Raw genomic sequence first — 21057 nt, 5'->3', positions numbered from 1 at the left:
ACAGGTCACTACCACGAGCTATATAAAAAAAACCAAACAGATAAGGCCAATAAATACTTGTCAGTATTTTCCATGTCCCTTAAATGAATAAAAATAATTTATGCAGATGTGCAGGAAAACTGTGTCACATTACACAAAAAAATGTCGACCATTGGGAATTCACAACAATCGATCAGCACCTTGAAAACAAAGTGGGGGGGGGAGCAAACAATCTGTCTGAGGAATTCAGCAGGTGAAGCAATATGTGATGCAGGGTTTTGGCCCAAAATGTCGACAATTCCTCCCTCTGCCACAGATGTTTCTCAATCCACTGAGTTGCTCCAGCACACTGTTCTTTGCTGCTAATTCCAGCATCTGCAGCCTCTTAGTCTCCAAAGAGTGAGATTAGGTGAAGATGGGTGATCAGAATTCTAACTAAAACATAAACCAGGATTTTTTTTTCTTTGCAAACATCAACTGACCTGTGGCACATTTCCAGCATTTTAACAGTTGTGTTTATACTAAATTGAATAATGTTATTGAACTCCCATAAAAAGAGTGGTTCAACCTTCAGGAATTCAAATCTCCTTCACAATGTTGGGTGCAGAGTAAAAGGGGTTTAAGGTAACATAATTTGGCAGCAAGTTAGCTATGAGATCAAGGTCCCAAGTTATATCAGGTTCTGAAATTATAAAGCGCTGTCAGATATAATCTTTTATAAGGGTAGCTCCTTTACAGAGTTAATGTACAAATTAAGCTTGAAATATATTTTTGTTCCAATTTCTCAAACCTAAATAATTTATAATCAGTGTAAATGCAGAAGATTAAAGTATTAAAGACAATTTAATGTAATTTATTCTTTTATTACTGTGTTTAATTATTTAAATTATGTAATGTAAGTAGTATATTAATATAACAATAAACAGTGAATCTGCTGGTTTTAAATGACTCACTGAATTTTAATTAATTACTTGTACAAGGTTAGCTGCAGTTTTTATTTTAATTACTCACCTCCTTACATATAATTAAAAGTCCCCCTTACACTTAATGATTAAGAACGCATTGCCATCTCAGAAAGATTTAAACGTTTCTTTAGAATGCAGGCAAGTTATGTGACAGATGATAGGCAGGCAGACCAGACAGTCTCTCAATCTTAAATGCACCCTGTCATTCCCTTTTTGGTAGCTTGTTATTAGAGGCCAGACAAGGTTCTATTAATATCACATTAAAACTGAGCTGAGGAAACAAATTGTTTTTAAACTGGATGTAGAAGTAATCTTTCCCTGTACTTATTCCTCTCTATCCTCCTTTTTTCTCTTTAAGTTGCTTTCTCCACATCAATTCATGATCAACATTGCAATTAGACTGTCTTCAAAGAACTGAAGGGCAGTCATTCAAAACGATGACTCCTGAACTTGGATTCTTGTAGTCAAAGTCCCTTCAGAATTTAGATGTTATTGGCGTCGCCGGGAACCGGTCACAAGTGGAATTACAAAAGCTCCTTCACTATCATTCCATCAGTGAATACGTTTGCCAAATAATACGCTGCACTATTCATAGTCATGGAGAATTCTGTGAATGCCACCTACAGAAGGCATTCATTCCATGCAATGGTCCGTCAACACTTCTAATTATTCAAATACTTGCTAACTGCATATACTGGTACCATTTTGCTAATGATTAAATCAAGACCCATCTTAAAGACTTAATGTTTAGTATTCCAGATATAAAATTCCTAAGCTCCGGAACCTGGGTCTTAGCATTCGGATCTGCAGCTGGGTCTTCAACTTCCTCACAGATAGGACCCAGGCTGTAAATTAGGGGACAAGCTCTCCTCTACAATCTCTCTGAGCACCAGTGCCCCACAAAGCTGTGTACTCAGTCCCCTGCTGTACTCACTGTACACCCATGATTGTGTAGCCAAATTTCCATTAAACTCAATATATAAGTTTGCTGATGACACCACAATTGTAGGCCGTATCTTGGGTAATGATGAGTCTGAGTACAGAGAGGAAATTAAGAACCTGGTGGCATGGTGCGAAGAAAATAACCTATCCCTCAACAACAGCAAGACGAAGGAATTGGTTGTTGACTTCAGAAGGAGTAGCGGACTGCACAACCCCATCTACATCGGTGGTGCGCAGGTGGAACAGGTCAAAAGCTTTAAGTTCCTTGGGGTGAATATCACAAATGACCTGACTTGGTCTAACTAAGCAGAGTCCATTGCCACTAAGGCCCACCAGCACCTTTACTTCCTGAGAAAGCTGAAGAAATTTGTCCTGTCCCCTAAAACCCTCACTAATTTTTACAGATGCACTGTAGAAAGCATTCTTCTAGGGTGCATCACAACCTGGTATGGAAGTTGTCCTGTCCCAGACCAGAAGAAGCTGCAGAAGTTCGTGAACATAGCCCAGCACATCACACAAACCAATCTTCCATCCTTGGACTCACTTTACACTGCACGCTGTCGGAGCAGTGCTGCTAGGATAATCAAGGACACGACCCAGCCAGCCAACACACTTTTTGTCCCTCTTCCCTCCGGGAGGTTCCGGAGCTTGAAGATTCATACGGCCAAATTTGGGAACAGCTTCTTTCCAAATGTGACAGACTGCTGAATGGATCCTGACCCGGATCTGGGCCGTACCTTCCAAATATCCGGACCTGACTTGCACTACCTTACTTTCCCTTTTCTATTTTCTAATTATGATTTATAATTTAAATTTTTATTATATTTACTTCAATTTGTACTTCAGGGAGCGCAAAACGTAGAATCAAGTATCGCTGTGATGATTGTACGCTCTAGTATCAATTGTTTGGTGACAATAAAGTAAAGTAAAAGGAAAAGATGGTATAATATTCCTAAGGTAAAAATCATTACTTAGACATACTTAAATTGTTTATATTTCTCATATTTCCCTATGACCTTTGGCCTCTCTAAACAATCTCATCAATTCTATTCCTGCACTATTTCCCTGTAATCTATTTTCTCACAAGTGCCTATCAGCCCCCATCCTGATTCTCCTACTACGTACCTACATTAGGAATAATTTACAGTAACTAATTAATCTACTGACAGGCACACTTCTAGAGTATGGCAAGAAACCAGAGCACCCAGGGAAGACCAGTGCAGTCATAGGGGCATTGTGTAAACTCCACACTGACAGCTTCACTTTAATAAGCGTAGGAACACATTTAAGATTATCTTTATTTGTCATCTGTACATTGAAACACAGTTGAACAGTGTCATTTGAGTCAAATCAATCAGTGAACATAATGCAAGTATCGCCAGCTTATAATGCCAACTTATCATGTCCAAAACTCACTAACCCTAACTGCATGTCTTTGAAATGTGGGAGGAAACCACAGCACTCAGAGAAAACACACACAGACACAGGGGCACGTTAGCATAGTGGTTAGCAGAACACTTTCCAGCACAGGTGCCCATGTTCAATTCCCCCTGCTGTCTGGAAGGAATTTGTATATTCTCTTCATGACCAGTGGGTTTCCTCCGTGTTTTAGTATCCTCCCACAGTCCAAAGATGCACTGAATGGTAAGTTAATTGGTCATTGTAAATGGTCCTGTGATAGCCTCGGATTAAATTAGGGGAGTTGCTGTGCGTCAGGACTTGAAGGATTGCAACGGCCTATTCCCATCTATCTATCTAAACTTATCTTTCTATCTAAATAAATAAACAAACAAACTACTTATAGACAGCAATGAGAATCAAATCCTGATCTTACAGCTGGCACTGTGAAACGTCACACTGACAGCTATGCTATAATGACTTCCATGTGATTATCGCCATGTGAATTTCCAATTGATTATCAGTAATTATGCTAACAAAATTTGCATTTAAATAGTGATTATCATGTAACAAAATGCCATAGTTCTTTCACAGAATTCTGAAGCAAAATATGACACTGAGTTTTAAAAGGAAATTTTGTATGAGATGTCCTAAACCTTGCCAACATAACGAGTGCTAAGGAACACCATTAGAGAAAAGAGAAGGAGAGGCACTCTTAACCTAGACAGAAGGCACAGTTACCAATACTGATCAAGTAATATCAGGGTGTGTTCAAAATCAGAACTGCAGAAGATGGCTTAAGTCAGAGATAGGAGGCTGCAATGCCATGAAGTTTTTCAGCAAACTATTAAATGGAGCTATTATCAGCTCAGTAGCGAAAGCAGATAGCAAGTGTTAATAAATAAATAAATAGATAGATAGATAGATAGACAGAGAGGTGGGTGGAACAGGATAAGACCAGAAGAGTTTTTTTCATAGCTTCTGAATATCCCCTGGCTTCACTATATTGATGTTATTTTATCAGATTTGCTATTCTGTTAACAATGTTTGTTTGTGAGGTACAAAGTTAAAATAAAGTTGTAAACACGTTATGATGTCTCAAACATTACTTTCAATTGCTAAATATGCTTTGAACAGATTCACGTCAAATAATGTATGGCATCTTCAAAAAAAATATCAACAATTGCAAAGGCAAACCTTGCAGCAGCTTAACTAACCAAATTCTGAGTTAGGAAGGGCCTTCAAACTAGAGCAGGTGACCTTCTTAAAAAAATAAAGTTAAATTTTATGTTGGAATTTTGTTACTTTGGGTTCCTTATGTATCTTAACAATGGCAATGAAAATTTTGAATGGAATGTTGTATGATAAAGCTTCTACAAAGTTTATTTTGAACATCTCATTTTAAGAATCACCATACAATGGTACTTATTTTTCTCAAAACCTATATTATCAATAAACATCCCATTAAACATACAAATCACAACATCTTTCATACTCAGTTCCCTTATTAATGTTTAATTACACAAATCTGAAAAAAGATTTCACCATTTGTAACTATTTGAGTGATAATTGAAATTCATTTTCAAACTTTATGCAAAACTGTTTCCTTTATACATGCAGTTTTATACAAAAACCACACAAAGTATTAAAAATGCACCTTTTAGTATTGTGCCCAAAAGAATTGTTAATTGATAAAACTGTTTATAACTGCAATTTGTGAAAATATGAACACTTAGCAAAAATCCTAAATCACAATTAAATCTACAGACACAGTTTCAGGATAGGTTTTGCAGATTTGCATTAAAATTTTGTAACTTTTTGTATGAGTTACACTGATTTTGAACTTAATCATTTGTAAGCAATCAATATTTAGAGGAGTTCAATATTTCAGTTTTCAAAATGTAAAAAGCTTTTAAGGAATTCAATTCATTAAAAGGATATCCATTTGTAAGATTAAAATAACAATAAATAAACCAATACAATATATTCTGATGATCAGAATGTTAACAGTTATTGGTTCAGAATTAGCTTGTATGTACTGGTACTTCTGTGGTGAACTTTTGGCAATTACTCTTGATAGCCAGTTTGGACTTTACCACTTCAGTGTCCACAGCTGAAGTTTGGAAATTTCTAGACCCTGGCCTGTTCTCGTTCATGAACTCCTGCTGTTTCCCTGCATTTGAATAAAGGTTTAATGATTGTAAGACCAAAGGGAAATTATAAGGTGCCATACTGTGCATTTAACTTTCTAATTTTTTTATTATGTTAACTTGGTGAAATTTTAGTTTTCTTTTAATAGTTTTGTTTTGAACTATTGAAGAAGCAATACAAGTGACAAAGCATTACTGCTGTCTAAAGGCTTTTCAGCACATTTGTATTACAGGTATGTTCTGGACTACCGATGTAACCTACCTTCAAAGCACAACATCCTAGTGCCATTCAAGGGCTTACAGATATGATGATAAAAAAATTTAGTCTGGCAGGAACATTCAAAGGAAGCACAGGTGAAGCAACTGTATATCTTAGCAGCGACATGGATGACAATGCTCTCAACAAATGCCAGGCATTAAATCAGATCTTTCTCCAACAGGTTCCACTGCAGATATATCCACTTTGAAGGATGATGACCAGGAATTTTAAATAAAATTTTACAAATATCAAGTTGAGTTTATGAAAATTTAAGATCGATCTTCAGGTCAATTTTCTAGATTTTTTTTTGGTGGATCTATTATTTTATTTTCAGCAAGTCACTTTTTCTGTTGAGTCACAATGAACAAAGGACAATGGATAGATCTTATATAAAAGAAAATATTTTCTAAACTCACTGCAGTAATTGTTATCAAAAGTCACATGGTTGACAGTAGTCTGTGATGAATGAATCATTTGTCCTCCTCTTGCTTTTTAAAATACTGGCATGTTCTAGTTACCTATTCAAGAACACTGGAAGGCTTGTGTGTTTTGCCCAAATTGCCTCCATTTGAATATAGTTGGTTAACAAACTTAGAAAAAGTCATGTTTTAGCATGCTTACATATATTTCATAATGCATCCTTTTCTCACATTGACTATACACTATAATCAGCAAAAGTACAAATCTACACGATTCTTCCTTTCTTAATCCAGCAACAGGATAGTTAACGAGGATTCTGCCAATTTTAGCCAACTATTGCATCCAAAATGTATCTGATCACAATTTTAAGCTGGACAATGTTTAATAAATTGAATAATTCAGTACACTATATAATATTGACATATATAGAAATATTATATAGTTATAAAGCATTTGTCATCATTCCCTTCAAGTCTCATTATTTGCATCAAAGTTCAAAGTAAATTTATTGTCAAAGTACATTTATGTCACCCTATACAACCCTGAGATTCATTTTCTTGAGGACATCCAAAGTAAATACAAGAAACACAATAGAGTTAATGAAAGACCAGCCCTAACAGGATGGTATGATACATGGAACACCTATTACCCAGCAGCATGTGGACAATGTGACTGATAGATTAATGTTTTAAAGTTACAAAATAAAACTAATTCAAAGGAAGACATAGGTGTCTGAAATGCTGATCTAACTTCAAGTTTACTTTACACAAGGTGGACATGTATCATTTAGTCCCATGATAACATGTAATTCACGAACTTGTACATATAACCTGTCATTAATTATATAAATGAACAAGAATACTCAATTAAACTATAATTTTGTATATATAATAATTTGATTGTGTTCTTGTCCATATATATATATAATGAATCATTTATATAATAATTATATAATCCATAGATTCATTTATGATTGTGGTCTGTGGTGAATTGATTATGAATTAGAACTACACACACTTGCTCGTCATATTGGCTATGATTCTCTGCACTTATCCATGTCATCCAGTGTGTGCGTTCGAGATCGGTATTATGCAAATAAGGGGCAAATGCTCAGATTGGGTGTCCTGGAGACACCTATTGGGCATTAAATGCAGGTACATTGTGCTTGCTCCACTAAATTTTCCTGAGGGCATCAGAACTGAACCAAAAGCTCCTAAAGGGACCATAGAATGTGTTTTGTGCAAATACTAAGTTCAATCTTTTGTATCTCTGAATCCAGAACATGGAGCAGAAAGTCTCCTTCTCTGCAGTTTCACACTGAAACTGCAGACCAATAACAGTCCATGCTCTCTCTCTCTTTCCTGTCGCACTCATCTCCCAACCTGCAAACTGCAAATGTGTCCCAAACATCAAAACTTGAATGAATCGAGGCCTCTGCAGGAACTGTATTCCACGGTGCACTACCAAGGCCAAATTGTGAAACCTCTTATCGGCCCAAGTGAAACAGCACTGCATAATGGTGCTCATGATATAAAGAATTAAGAGCATTGAAAAAAATGTTCAAGTTTTACATTCATACATCAAGGATTTTGTTTATGGAGAACAGGATGCTGAATATCCTTACAGAGTAGGAAGTATTTTATCCACTTTTGTCACCCTTCAGGTTAGGCACACCATGTGAAAGTAAAACAACATAATTTGAGTCCATTTCAGAAAAATAAAAGCAAGCTTATACTCACCAGATTGATAATTCTTAAGTAAATTTTTTAACTGTAGTTGGAATTGTCTGTTCTGTGCTCAGTATTTGTTGCACGTTTCCTTCATATATATTTTAATATCACAGGTAGGAGACTTCCAGTTGATCAGTAATGGATTTTACTAATGGATTCAGAAATGGATTTTAGGCACAATACAGAGGCCAAAAGATCTTGCCACCAAGTGTCCTTTAGAGTATGTATTAATGTATAGAAGATGTATGATACTCATCTCATGTTGGCTTCACAGTCTTGGAGAGGAGCCAGGGATTTAGAATCAGCTCCATTCCATAGAGAAATAACCACCTTTCTCAGAATTAATCTCTAACTGTACTAAAAGAGTCATATTTACAAATGTTTGTACATTAAACAAATATTAAATTATTAAGAGACAGAACTGTATCTTAGCAGTGACAAAAATGCTCGTGATTATGGTAGATTACATCTATCTTTACACATCAGAATTTATCTTACGTTACTGCGCCTAACGTCACATTGGGCTTACTGTCAGAGATTTTAAAACCAACCTCAAGGGCATATCAGACACTAAGGATTCATATTCATGAAATATATTGAACTAAAATATCCAAGCTGTTCCTCAACTTTTGAAGTTCTGTTCAGCAGGCTTTTAATGTGTTGACAAATTTTAACAGCAAAGTTGGAATAGCTTGTTTATTCAGTTCTACATCAGAGCAGCAAAGAAAACACCAACATACAGTAGATAATCAAAGAAAGCTGAATATTCACCCATGTTGTGACTCTTACACCGAAAAATATATTATTGATCTGGATGCTAAGTCTTCCTCTGAAGAGTCTGAAGTTATTAAATTATTTCAATTCTATATAGGTTTATTACTGAAAGAAATCTAGAGGAACGTGAAGGAAACAAACACAATCCTTCCAAATAAACTTTAAAAAATCTTCAAACTTATGATTGCCAACCAGTATATTTGTCAAATGAGGTAATAAATTGAGGTCCACTGAAGAAAATACGAGTGGTGTCTTCAATTTGCCAAATATATAAAAACTGCGCTAAAAGAATCCTCAATACAAACATGCATAGAAATAGACAATAGACAATAGGTGCAGAAGTAGACCATTCGGCCCCTCGAGTCTGCACCGCCATTCTGAGATCATGGCTGATCATTCACTATCAATACCCAGTCCCTGCCTTGTCCTTGATTCCCCTATCCATCAGATATCTATCCAGCTCCTTCTTGAAAGCATCCAGAGAATTGGCCTCCACCGTCTTCCGAGGCAGTGCATTCCACACCTCCACAACTCTCTGGGAGAAGAAGCTCTTCCTCAACTCTGTTTTAAATAACTGACCTCTTATTCTCAATCCATGCCCTCTGGTACTGGACTCTCCCAACATCTGGAACATATTTCCTGCCTCAATCCTATCAAATCCTTTAATTATCTTAAACGTTTCAATCAGATCCCCTCTCAATCTCCTCAATTCCAGCGTGTACAAGCCCAATCTCTCCAATCTCTCTGCGTAAGACAGCCCTACCATCCCAGGAATCAACCTAGTGAATCTACGCTGCACTTCCTCAATTGCCAGAATGTCCTTCCTTAAACCTGGAGACCAAAACTGTACACAATATTCTAGGTGTGGTCTCACCAGGGCCCTGTACAAATGCAAAAGAACATCCTTGCTCTTGTATTCAATTCCCCTTGTAACAAAGGCCAACATTCCATTTGCCCTCTTCACTGCCTGTTGCACTTTCTCATTCACCTTCATTGACTAGTGAACTAGGACTCCTAGGTCTCTTTGCATTTCTCCCTTACCTAACTCGACACCGTTCAGACAATACTCTGCCCTCTTGTTCCTGCTTCCAAAGTGGATAACTTCACATTTATTCACATTGAATGACATCTGCCAAGTATCTGCCCACTCACTCAGCCTATCCAAGTCTCCCTGTATTCTCCTAACGTCCTCTTCGCATGTCAACCTGCCACCCAGTTTAGTATCGTCAGCAAACTTGCTGATATAGTTTTCAATGCCCTCATCTAAATCATTGACATAAATCGTAAAGAGCTGTGGTCCCAATACAGAGCCCTGTGGTACCCCACTAGTCACCTCCAGCCAGTCTGAGAAACACCCATTCACTGCTACCCTTTGCTTTCTATCTGCCAACCAGTTTTCTATCCATGTTGAAACCCTGCCCCCAATGCCATGAGCTCTGATTTTACTCACCAATCTCCTATGTGGCACCTTATCAAATGCCTTCTGAAAATCTAGGTACACAACATCCACTGGCTTACCCTCGTCTAACATCCTTGTTACACCCTCAAAAAACTCCAGCAGATTAGTCAAGCATGATTTGCCCTTGGTAAATCCATGCTGGCTCGGCCTAATCCTATTTCTGCCATCTCGATGTGCCACTATTTTGTCCTTAATAATGGACTCAAGCATCTTCTCCACGACTGACGTTAGGCTCCGTTTTCTCCTTCCCTCCCTTCTTGAAAAGTGGGACAACATTAGCCACTCTCCAATCTTCAGGAACTGATCCTGAATCTAAGGAAAATTGGAAAATGATTACCAATGCATCCACAATTTCCTGAGCCACCTCTTTTAGAACCCTCGGATGCAGACCATCTGGACCCGGGGATTTATTAGCTTTCAGTCCTACCAGTCTACTCATCACAGTTTCTTTCCTAATATTGGGCCAATAAAGCCTATAGGAGAAATGTACAGGCTGATATGGTTCACAAGTCATTTTACTTGCAGTCTATGTTGAGTTAACAGATATCAATGAATAGAATGATGAGGTAAGATTATGTAGTTACTTAGAGTGACACAGGAGGCTATTTGGGGAAACCCATATGGTCACAGGGAAAATGGACAAACACCACATAGGCATCACTGGTAATCAGGACTGAGTCTGGGTCAAGCAGGCTTCAATTGTACTGGTCATACGGGCTCAATGACTATTGTCCAGTAGCACTTATATCCACTGTGATGAAGTGCTTTGAGAGGTTAGTGATGAAATACAAGAATGCCTGCCTGAGAAGCAATTTGTTTCCACTCCAATTTCCTACCATCACGACAGGTCCACAGCAGATGCCATTTCATTGGCTCTTCGTTCAACCTGGAACTTCTGGACAGTGAAGATACATACATCAGGAGGTTCTTCATCAAATACAGCTCAGCATTCAATACTATCATCACCTCAAAACTAATCAAAAAGGTTTAAGACCCTGGCCTCAATACTTCCTTATGTATTTGGATCTTTCATTTCTTCACTTGCAAACTCTAGTCAGTTCGGATTGGCAAAGAAAATCTCCTCTATGTTCTCCATCAACACAGGTGCATCACAAAGTTGTGTTTAGCCCCCTGCTCTACTCAATATATTCTTTTAATGGTGAGGTTCAGTACAGCTTTGGTGGCATATTTAGCTGATGACACCAATGGTGTTGGCCAAATCAACATTTAGGAGGGAGACTGAATATCTGGCTGAGTTGAGCCACAAAAAAAACTTCTCACTCAATGTCACCAAGACCAAGGAGCAGATTATTGACTTCATGAAGAGAAACCAGAGGTCCATGAGTCAGTCCTCATCTGATCAGAGGTGGAGAGTTTTAGAAACTTAAAATTTCTCGGTGTTATAATTCAGTGTTCTAGCAGGCAAATGCCATCACAAAGAAAGCATGGCAGTGTCTCTACTTCCTTAGAAGTTGGCAAAGATTTTGATAGGCATCTAAAACTTTGACTAACTTTTATAGATGTGTAGTTGAGAGTATAGTGACTTATTGAATCATGGGCTGATGCAGAAACACCAATGCCCTTAACTGGGAAAGACTACAAAAAGTAGAGGATACGGCCCAGTAAAGGCCCGCTGCACGACTCGACACATCTATATGGAGCACTTTTGCAGGAAAGCGGCATCCATCATGAAGGACCCCACCAGCCAGTCTATGCTCTCTTCATCTGATGTCATCAGGAAGGCTGTATGGGATCCTCAGGACCTAAACAACCTGATTCAGAAACAATTCTTAATTGCTTCAGTCGTCAGGCTCCAGAACCAAAGAGGATAGCTTCACTCAACTCATCACCACACTGTTCACACAATCTATGGACTCACTTTCAAGGACTCTTCATCTCACGTAGTTGATATTTATTGCTTATTTATTATTATTATTATTATTATTTCATTTTGTATTTGCAGAGTTTGTTGTCTTTTGCACATTGATTGACCATCCTGTTGGAGGCAGCCTTTCATCAGCCTTTCTGTGTTTCTTATATTTACTGTGAATGCCCACAAGAAAACAAATCTTAGGGTTGGACATAGAGACACATGTACTGCACTTTGATAATAAATTTATTTTGTCATTCGAGTTATGAAACAGCAACACTAATTGCTGCATCACTGTGCCACCCAGTAAATGGGCCTTCAATTAGCTGCTTCAATTCCGGGCTACTTTCAGTGCTGAAATTACCATGTGCATTATAACATGGAAAGTAACCACACAAGTTAGCAGGCCCATCTTAAAACTGAACATTTGGAAAGAAAAACAAATTTAGATTCAATTTCAATGATTCATAATCAACTTTTCCACTACTTTTTGCACATGTTTACAAGAGGAACTAGTGCAAGCTACCACTAATGTGTTACAGCCTGTGGAATGGCAATGTAATGTTGTTGAGTTCATCCATCTGAAATGCTTTCACCTTTCATCTATCCTTACTACACAGAAAGAGACTATTTTGTCTCATCAACACCCAGAGCAGCCCCATCCATCCACTGACTTTTGCTGTACTCCTTTGCTCTCTTTGTAGCTGCTGCCTAACTTGCAGTGTATTTCCAGTATTTTCCAATATTATACTAACAGGATTCATCTCCTGTTGGAGACAAGAAAATGACAGAAAAATAAAACCATCAGGAAGGGGGAAGGGAATCATAAGCAAGATTAATAACCTTGTAGATGATCTGATTGTATTTGATAAAACAATCTAGATCACAAAATCAACTGAAAAAGGCTGTTTTTGTTTTTCCACCATATCTTATGATCAATAAATTATTATTCACATAGAAACAATTGTTTTCTTTGTGGAGTTGCTTCTATAGAGTAACAGGGAATGATTGCACATTATTACACAACACAAATAATGATAAGCTCTTTGATTAGAAATAGTAAGGCACTGTTAGGGGAAAACGAAGTATCACAGGATTTCTGCTTGGCTGCTATTTTTAATGATGACATAATTTGTCTCCCAATGCATGCATGTATCATATGTCAACTCAAATCAGTATCAAATTGTAAAATTACTAAACATCCAATAATATTAAAAGCTACAGTACAAGTCAACTTACCTTAATGCACCCTTGATTTTATTTTAAGTGATTTGGTAAAGTGGTCAATAACAGACCTGTAGCACAGTGCTCACTCTCTGCACATTTACTGGAACTAAATTATGGGAGAGAAGAAGCAGTGTATGGATATGTATATGCAGTAGATTATGATAATTAAAGGACAAATCATATTGACTGCTTAAGTGCTTCTCATCACTTGCATTGGTGGTGCATTATCTTGCATTATGGAATAATTGCTGCAGGATACACTACACAAAGAACATTAGAGTCTTTATTGTGAAGGACAACAGATCAACATCATCTTTCTCATATTTTAGATTGAATTTATTATTTGCCTATTCTTCCTTTCACTTCCAGTTCTTTAACTAATCCACTGTTTTCTCTGCTTAGTGTTAAGTAAACACCTGGGACAAATAACCAGATAGCAAAATGACAAGGTCTTTCCATTCCTTCTTCATGAAGTTTGCCAGCTTGTATGCTGCTTCCTCTATTGCTTGCAGTTTATTGTATAGGTCACCTGTGGTATTGATACCTCCAAGCAACTAATACATGAATAGTTAATATAGACTGCACAGTTTCATAGTTAACTTCCTAGGATTCTAGTGGCCATGGGATTCTTTCTTCTGTGTACTCTAATTGTTTACACCAACCAGCATTAAGATTATGCAGGCTGATAGTTATTACTGTTGCAGCCAGTACTGTAACTCCCAGTTATTGTGGTTTATCTGGAACGATAGCCAACAATTTTATTCATTGCTTGCTTTCCATTCTTATGGGACAAACAATGATTTTTTTTTTGTTTTCCTGCTTCATTAAGAAATAATGTTATAAGCATTAAATAATTAATGTTGCATTTCAGACTGTTCTAACTTGAGTCTTTTCCAATAATTAGGTTGGGTAAGCTATGATTAGAAAACTGTTGGGTCTGGTAGGTTATTTTACACAAAACTTAACAATGACATAGGGTTGCTAGTTCAGCAACAAGGTGTATTTCCCTTTAGGCAATCCTGTCAAGTCACCCAAACTTTAGCTGTTAATTGGGGTGGGGGGGGGGGATGATTACAGGTTCAAGCCCAAGCCCAGTTATTAAAAGATTGCTGATTTGGAACTATAGCTAGAATAACACATATAACTTTAATCTTTGCAAAATTATTAATTTAAGAGAGTATTTTAAATACTTAGATCTTATGAATCAATTGATGATGGAAAAGCAAAAAAAAAAACATTTTTAGCTCAGAAACAGAACTCAAATCAAACGTTCGATTGTGTGATTTAAAAAGTGTGGGGTTAAATAAAGTATCGGGAATTTTAAACGGACGGAACTATATTTGTAGTAATTACGGCTGTTAATCCTTAAAATTATATTTAGTGGGCAAGTAAATATAACTAATTTTCTTTTTAAATGTTATAAACGTGGTCTTCAGATAAAATCACAAGCTATTAAATTGCTTTAATTAAATAGTGATTGTAGTCACCAGAGAAAAGGATCCCAAAGTCAACTGGTCATCAAAACATGCCATTTTTATATATAATATTAATGTTTATTGAGCTGAAGCTAAACATATGGATTCCTTACAACCCAATAATCAGGGATGGGGTTGCATCTCGAAACAGCATGGATTTAAGAGACCACTAACTATTGAATCAAATTCTTTAATAACACATATTAGTATAAGCCGATTTATGCTTTAGAAATTTTGCTGTCAATAAGCAGTTATTCCTAATGTCTTGTTATAGACGCCTGGAACAAAATTTCACGTTTAGATTGTGGAGAGTATACATCTCTACAGAAACGGCGTTCTTTATTTCCCGAAGTTAAGCCCAATTCCGCTGGGTTCCAACACACGGTTAAAACGTTCCACCAAGCTACAAAAATATTGGAGACCAATTTCCGCTTTCCCTTCAGTGCATATCACGATTACCCACAGCCGAAACTGGAGCTGGCAAGTTCCCGAGAACGCCCCTTGTCTATGCAGATTGCACGACGCCATGCAATATCGCCCAGGGTGTCAGTGATACCACATATTAAACATTTATTCTGCCTGGGCCCGTGTGTGATGTAGTAAGTCCAAACTAAAACGGCAACACTCAGCTCAAAAATAAGCGCAAGCCATTTCAAATTTGCTTTACGCTTCATGTTGCCTTCTCCCACTTTGACCGCCGCGTTAATAAGTCCGGGGAAAAGGGGATATCAACACATTTTCGCAGCACCCACCCAATCAGGTCACCAATCCTCTCGCCCGGGCACTGGTGGGGAAAGTACTCCGGCAGCCCATTTTTTCAGCACTAACGCAACAGGACAGCGGCTTTTCCCGTAAACTCGACCAATCCCCTGTTAAGCACCGTGAAGCAGATTAAACCGTGTAAATATCCATACTGATATTACAGGGATATTTGGTTAGAAGCCCCCTCCCTCCCCTCCGCACGGCCCTCCTCTGTTTTCTTTTATTCTACTCACATTTTGTTTTGCTCTTTCTCGAGTTTTAGGTATTCAACAGGATTTTCCCGACCGCTCCGTCCCTCAGCTTTGCAACAAAGATGGCTTTTCAGCAGCTTCCTGACGTCAGTGATCCGGGTAGTTCGGTTCCCGGAGGCAGAGCCAAAAATAAAACGCAGATGCTGTTACACAGGCATTCGGAGGCAAGCGGAAACGGGGCGAGGAACAGAACAGAACCTCGGTGAAAGAATCGTAGGGACAAGGGAACTCAGCCACGCCAGTCAGGGAGAATTACTCTGAAAAAGACGGAGTGACACAAAAGGGGACTGTTTGAAAATGAGAATCAGGGAAACCAATCAGGGAGCGGAAGGGAAATATACGATGACAAGTAAGGAGATAGGGGCAGACTCAGTGGCATACGATAAAACATAGGAGAAACTCGACAGGTGTAGATGAAGGTATAACATTCCAGAACAATATTAAAATACGGTAATCGGCAAAACTGTGCAAATAGACTTTATTGCAATCCAGCTACTTTGGACTAAGATCAATATATTTAAATGATGAAAAACTAAAAACTCTTCCATCACAAGCTACATCTATTAACTCTATGAGCACCAAATGAAGTCCTCATTCAGCTGGGTTTATTTACTGTGATATCAGTAAATTACTAATGGTATAAGTCGACAGTCGTATTGCCAAGTGCTTGTACTCTTGGGAGCTATGCCTTAGCTAAGTTATCTCAGGATAGTTGCAACAATACATTCCTCCTGGTATACTGAGGAAAGTAGCCTAACTGGGTCCTATCCAGAAAAAAAAGTTTAAGTTTAAGATAAAAAAAGAGGAGGTGTTAAATGGCATGGAATGAGAAATCCCTGGTGAGAACTACCTCAAGTTTCTCTTGAAAGCATGGTAGGAGATAACCAGGGTTTTGGCAAATATTTTGGCTTCTTTCTTAGCCATTGCTCAGTTGCCAGAAGAGTGAAGAATAGCAAATGTTGTTCCTTTGTTTAATTTTGGCAGCAGGAATAAAGCAATATAACTATGGGCCAATGAGATTTACATCAGTGGTAGGACCATTACTGGAGAAAACATTAGATTAATTTACCTTTGAACAAGCAAATGCTGATCAGTATGTCTTTGTGTGGTGTGTGTGTGGGAGTGAGTGGGAGTTCTGTCTCGTTATCCAAGGTATTTGGACAAATAAACAATAATATTGATTAAGGCAATGTGGACTTTAGGTATTTGACAAGATTCATCATGATAGACTGGTCCATGGTGATTCAAGGTGAGCTGACTGCTTGGTTCCAAAACCGGCTTTGTATTAGGAGACAGAATAAGGTTATAGAAGGATGCTTTTCTGATTGGAAGTCTGTAATCAGTGGTCTAGTGCAGAGATTGTTGCCTGTTTCACTGTTAGTGGTATATTTTAAGGGCTTGGATGTGAATTTTGAAGGAACAATTTTTAAGTATACAGGTGATATGGAAGTTGACAGTGACGAAGATTGTCAAAGTTTTCAGAGGAGATATATTGATGGGAAGTTTGGTGGAGCGCTGGCACTGGCATTTAATTCCAAAAAGTGTAAATTCAAGTTCTTGGTAAATGTATTATCAAAGTGTGTGTATATATATCATCATACACTACCATGAGATTTTTTTTCCTTGCTGGCATTCACAATAGAATAGAGAAATACAATAGAACTGATGGAAATCTACACACAAACAAAGACTGACAAACAGCCAATGTGCAAAACACAGACTATAGAAAACAATAATAGATTTATAAATAAATAATGTGAACATGAGTTGTAGAGTCCTTGAAAGTGAGACCATAGGTTGTGAAATCAGTTCAGAGCTGAGAGGAGTGAAGTTATCCATGTTGGTTCAGGAGCCTGATGGCTGAAAGGTAATAATTCTTCCTGAACCTGGTGAAGTGGGACATAAGGCTCTTTTTGTTGTTTCCTAATGGCAGCCATGAGAAGAGAGCATGGCCTGGTTGGTGGGGGTCCTTGATAATGAATGCTTGTGAGAACCCACCTTATAGATGTGCACAATGGTGGGGTGGCCTTTACCTGTGATGTACTGGTCTGTATCCACCACTTTTTGAAGGCTTTGCTTTCTTGAGCATTGGTGTTTCCATACCAGACTGATGCATTCTGGGAAGTCAAATAGAGGTAGGACATATACAACAACCAGTAAGCAGCTAAGGAACAGTGTTCAAATCCACAGTTTCTTGAAAGTACAGGTAAAGATAGTGTGATAAATAAGGTATACGGCATGCTTGCATTTATAGGTCAGAGCATAGAATCTAAATACTAGGATGTCATGTTGCAATTTGTCAAAACACTGTTTAAATTGCATTTGAATATTATGTGCAATGCTGATCACTGCTCTATAGGAAAGATGTGATTGTCATGAAAAGGTGTAGAGGAGATTGAACAAGTTGTTGCCTGGATTGGAGGTTCATTAATTATGGGGAGTGATTAGATAAGATGAAGTGAAAGAGCTGTGAAGAGACCTGATAAGAGGCTTATAAAATTACAAGAGACACAGACTGGGTAAATAACCAGTATCTTTTTCCCAGGGTGAAGGCATCAAGAACAACAGGACATAGGTTTGTGAGAGAAAGGAGCTGTTCATAGCTGCAAGAGTTCATAGGGACAGTTATGTTGGCCCAGCCATTTTTATCAATGTCCTTCCTTCCATTATTATGCCAAATATTGAGATATTCACTAACAATTGCACAGAGTTCATTTGTTTTCGCAACTCCTGAATTGATGAGACAGTCTATGCCTGGATATACACCTCATATCCGGACATTATATAGGCTTGGACTCGTATGGCAAATAATATTTGTGCCTGACAAGTGCGAGGATATTGGCATCTCCAACAAGAATATGTCTAATGGTCACTACCTTGCATTCCATCGGAGTACCATAGCACAATTCCCTATCATTACAACCCTGGGAATAATCTCCGACCAGAATCTTCACTGAATCACTTACAAAAATAATGCGGCTCCTGGAGCAGATTGTTTTTCATAAGAATGGATCAGATTTGATCAGTAGCCAAAAAGGCTATTGCAGTTACTTGGAAATCGGATTCATACTTAAGTATAGATCTTCTGAATAATGAAATTTTTAGCTGCATTCCACTTGAAAAAATTACTTATAATTTCAGAGATAAATATGAAATATTTCTGTATATTTGGTGCCCTTATTTACAAAAGATAGGATTAAATATATAGGTGCTCTGAAGATAAAATTATTGGTTATCTGGGGAAAGAATTAAATATACATATTAAAGCTATTATGAACTCTATGGAGCATGTGGGGATCTTCCGATATCCAGGCTTGCTTTCTTTCTTTCTTTCTTTCTTTCTTTCTTTCTTTCTTTCTTTCCTTCCTTCCTTCCTTCCTTCCTTCCTTCCTTCCTTCCTTCCTTCCTTCCTTCCTTCCTTCCTTCCTTCCTTCCTTCCTTCCTTCCTTCCTTCCTTCCTTCCTTCCTTCCTTCCTTCCTTCCTTCCTTCCTTCCTTCCTTCCTTCCTTCCTTCCTTCCTTCCTTCTTTCCTTCCTTCCTTCTTTCCTTCCTTCCTTCTTTCCTTCCTTCTTTCCTTCTTTCCTTCTTTCCTTCTTTCCTTCCTTCCTTCCTTCCTTCCTATAGGGATATGTTTGGGGGGAGGGGTTGACAATTTTTTTTTCTTTTCGTAACCTATTTGAAAATTCAATAAAAAAATTAAAAAAAAAGATTTGATCAGAAATGAATGTTTTCTAGTGAGTAATCTAACTCTTGTCATTTACAAGGTATAAATTAAATAGAATATGGCCTATTTGGCTGGGAATTTGCATGTCCAATACTGTAAATCTTCTCCTTTTACTGGTGCAGCATGGCTGGTTTGCATGTATTCTTCAAGATGTGTGAAAAACTATAGCCTTAAACTCCTTTACAGCATCATCTAAAGTTTCCCAAATCAAGAACCTGGCATGGCAAAAGACAACAGACCCTTTATTCTTGATGTGTCACTAACATGATTTTAGCTGTTAGACAATGGATGCCAGCTTTCTGAACAATGTCTCCATCTCATGGAAAAATTAAAATAAGCATTTGCAGTTTATTAAAATATTTCATTAAAATATCATGGGTTTGTGCAGAATATATCCATAAAGGGTCTTTTTATCAGGGTGACAGGAATCCAAATAGTAAAAGTTAAGCTGCAGTTGAACACAATTCGAATCAGAGAATAGTGTGTTTAGTTTAGGGCAGCATGCCTTAGGGTACATTGGCTTTGCTTCTCGCTTAATTGCTCTCCAAGGTTTAAATTATAAAGAGAAATCATACAAACTAAGGTTATAGTCTCTGGAATTTAGAAAACTAAGTGGTTAGTTTTACCACAGTTTAAAGATATTGAGTGAAACCAGCAGAGAAACTAGCTCTGCTGAAGTGCAAGAGTGATTAACATGACATTTGTGCAGCTTTAGTCATGGGTGAATCTCAATAAATTGTTTGGAATGTAGATTTATTGTTGGCTTTGTTTTTCAAATTTTGAGGTGGACATTATGGTTTGTTACAGAATGTAGGGCTAGATACCATGGTTTAAAATTAAATCTGCAATTCCATGAGCTAAATTTGGAAACTTACAAATGATGCTAGAGGGTTAGGACCCTCTTGTGTAAATGATCATAAGTTGTTCATAATTTTATCTAAAGATTGATAAATATTGAGACAGTGGCACAGGCAGAAAACTAGAGTAAGAACTTGTGAGAATAATTGATCCATATTTGCACTAAGGTTCTAAACAAAGGAGATTCAGCAAAACTCTGTCATACACAGTCAACAAGAGACAAGAAAATTAATAAAAAGATAACCTAATTAGTGATTTGGAAAGAGATTCTATTAGCAAAATAGGGCATCAAATAATCCTTGCAACTGCTGAAGGATTGTTAGAGATACTGAACAAGTCCCAAGCTAAGGGCTGGAAATTGTAATGAAGGTAAAGGTTAAAGACAACAGCTGCATTTTTATATAGTTCGGTGTTAATTACACTTGGACATTGGAGTAGTATTTGAGCATTTAAACAGTAACTCCTAACAGTGTTTGCAGATGTGCATCTTTAGGTGCAAAATGTCAGTGCAAGTGTTGCAGAATGAAAATGATTTCCTCCTAACGAGTATCCTCACAAATGCCAACATATTTTGAATTATATTTGCAGGTTAGTGGGGAAAGTATGCAGTTATGAGAATGGAATCAGCAATGGGGAGACTAGGAATATCAGAAACAGAAAATCATAGGCATAGAGAAAATGAAAGGGCTGGTGTTTCACTGATTAAATCTTTTCACATTGGCGGAGTCAACTTTGTGCCATAAGACCAGCACACAAAGGAGCAGAATTAGGCATGTTAGCCCATTGAATCTGGTCCACTATTCCATCCTGGTTG

At 37.6% G+C, this 21057-nt stretch overlaps 1 protein-coding gene across 1 annotated transcript in view; it reads right to left on the bottom strand.

Annotated features, from left to right (window-relative positions):
- The window catches only part of LOC132379737 (vesicle-associated membrane protein 2-like), a 103553-nt gene extending 87814 nt beyond the window's left edge, over nucleotides 1-15739 (bottom strand). The window contains exon 1 of the mRNA XM_059948024.1: nucleotides 15644-15739. Within this exon, the coding sequence (XP_059804007.1) occupies nucleotides 15644-15645 (2 nt within the window). The 5' untranslated portion in view covers nucleotides 15646-15739. The remainder of the gene's footprint in view (nucleotides 1-15643) is intronic.
- Nucleotides 15740-21057: the final 5318 nt, after the last annotated feature.

The sequence above is a fragment of the Hypanus sabinus genome, chromosome 2, assembly GCF_030144855.1.
Source record: "Hypanus sabinus isolate sHypSab1 chromosome 2, sHypSab1.hap1, whole genome shotgun sequence".
NCBI classification, from domain to species: domain Eukaryota; kingdom Metazoa; phylum Chordata; class Chondrichthyes; order Myliobatiformes; family Dasyatidae; genus Hypanus; species Hypanus sabinus.
This window is presented reverse-complemented; position numbering and strand designations above follow the sequence as displayed.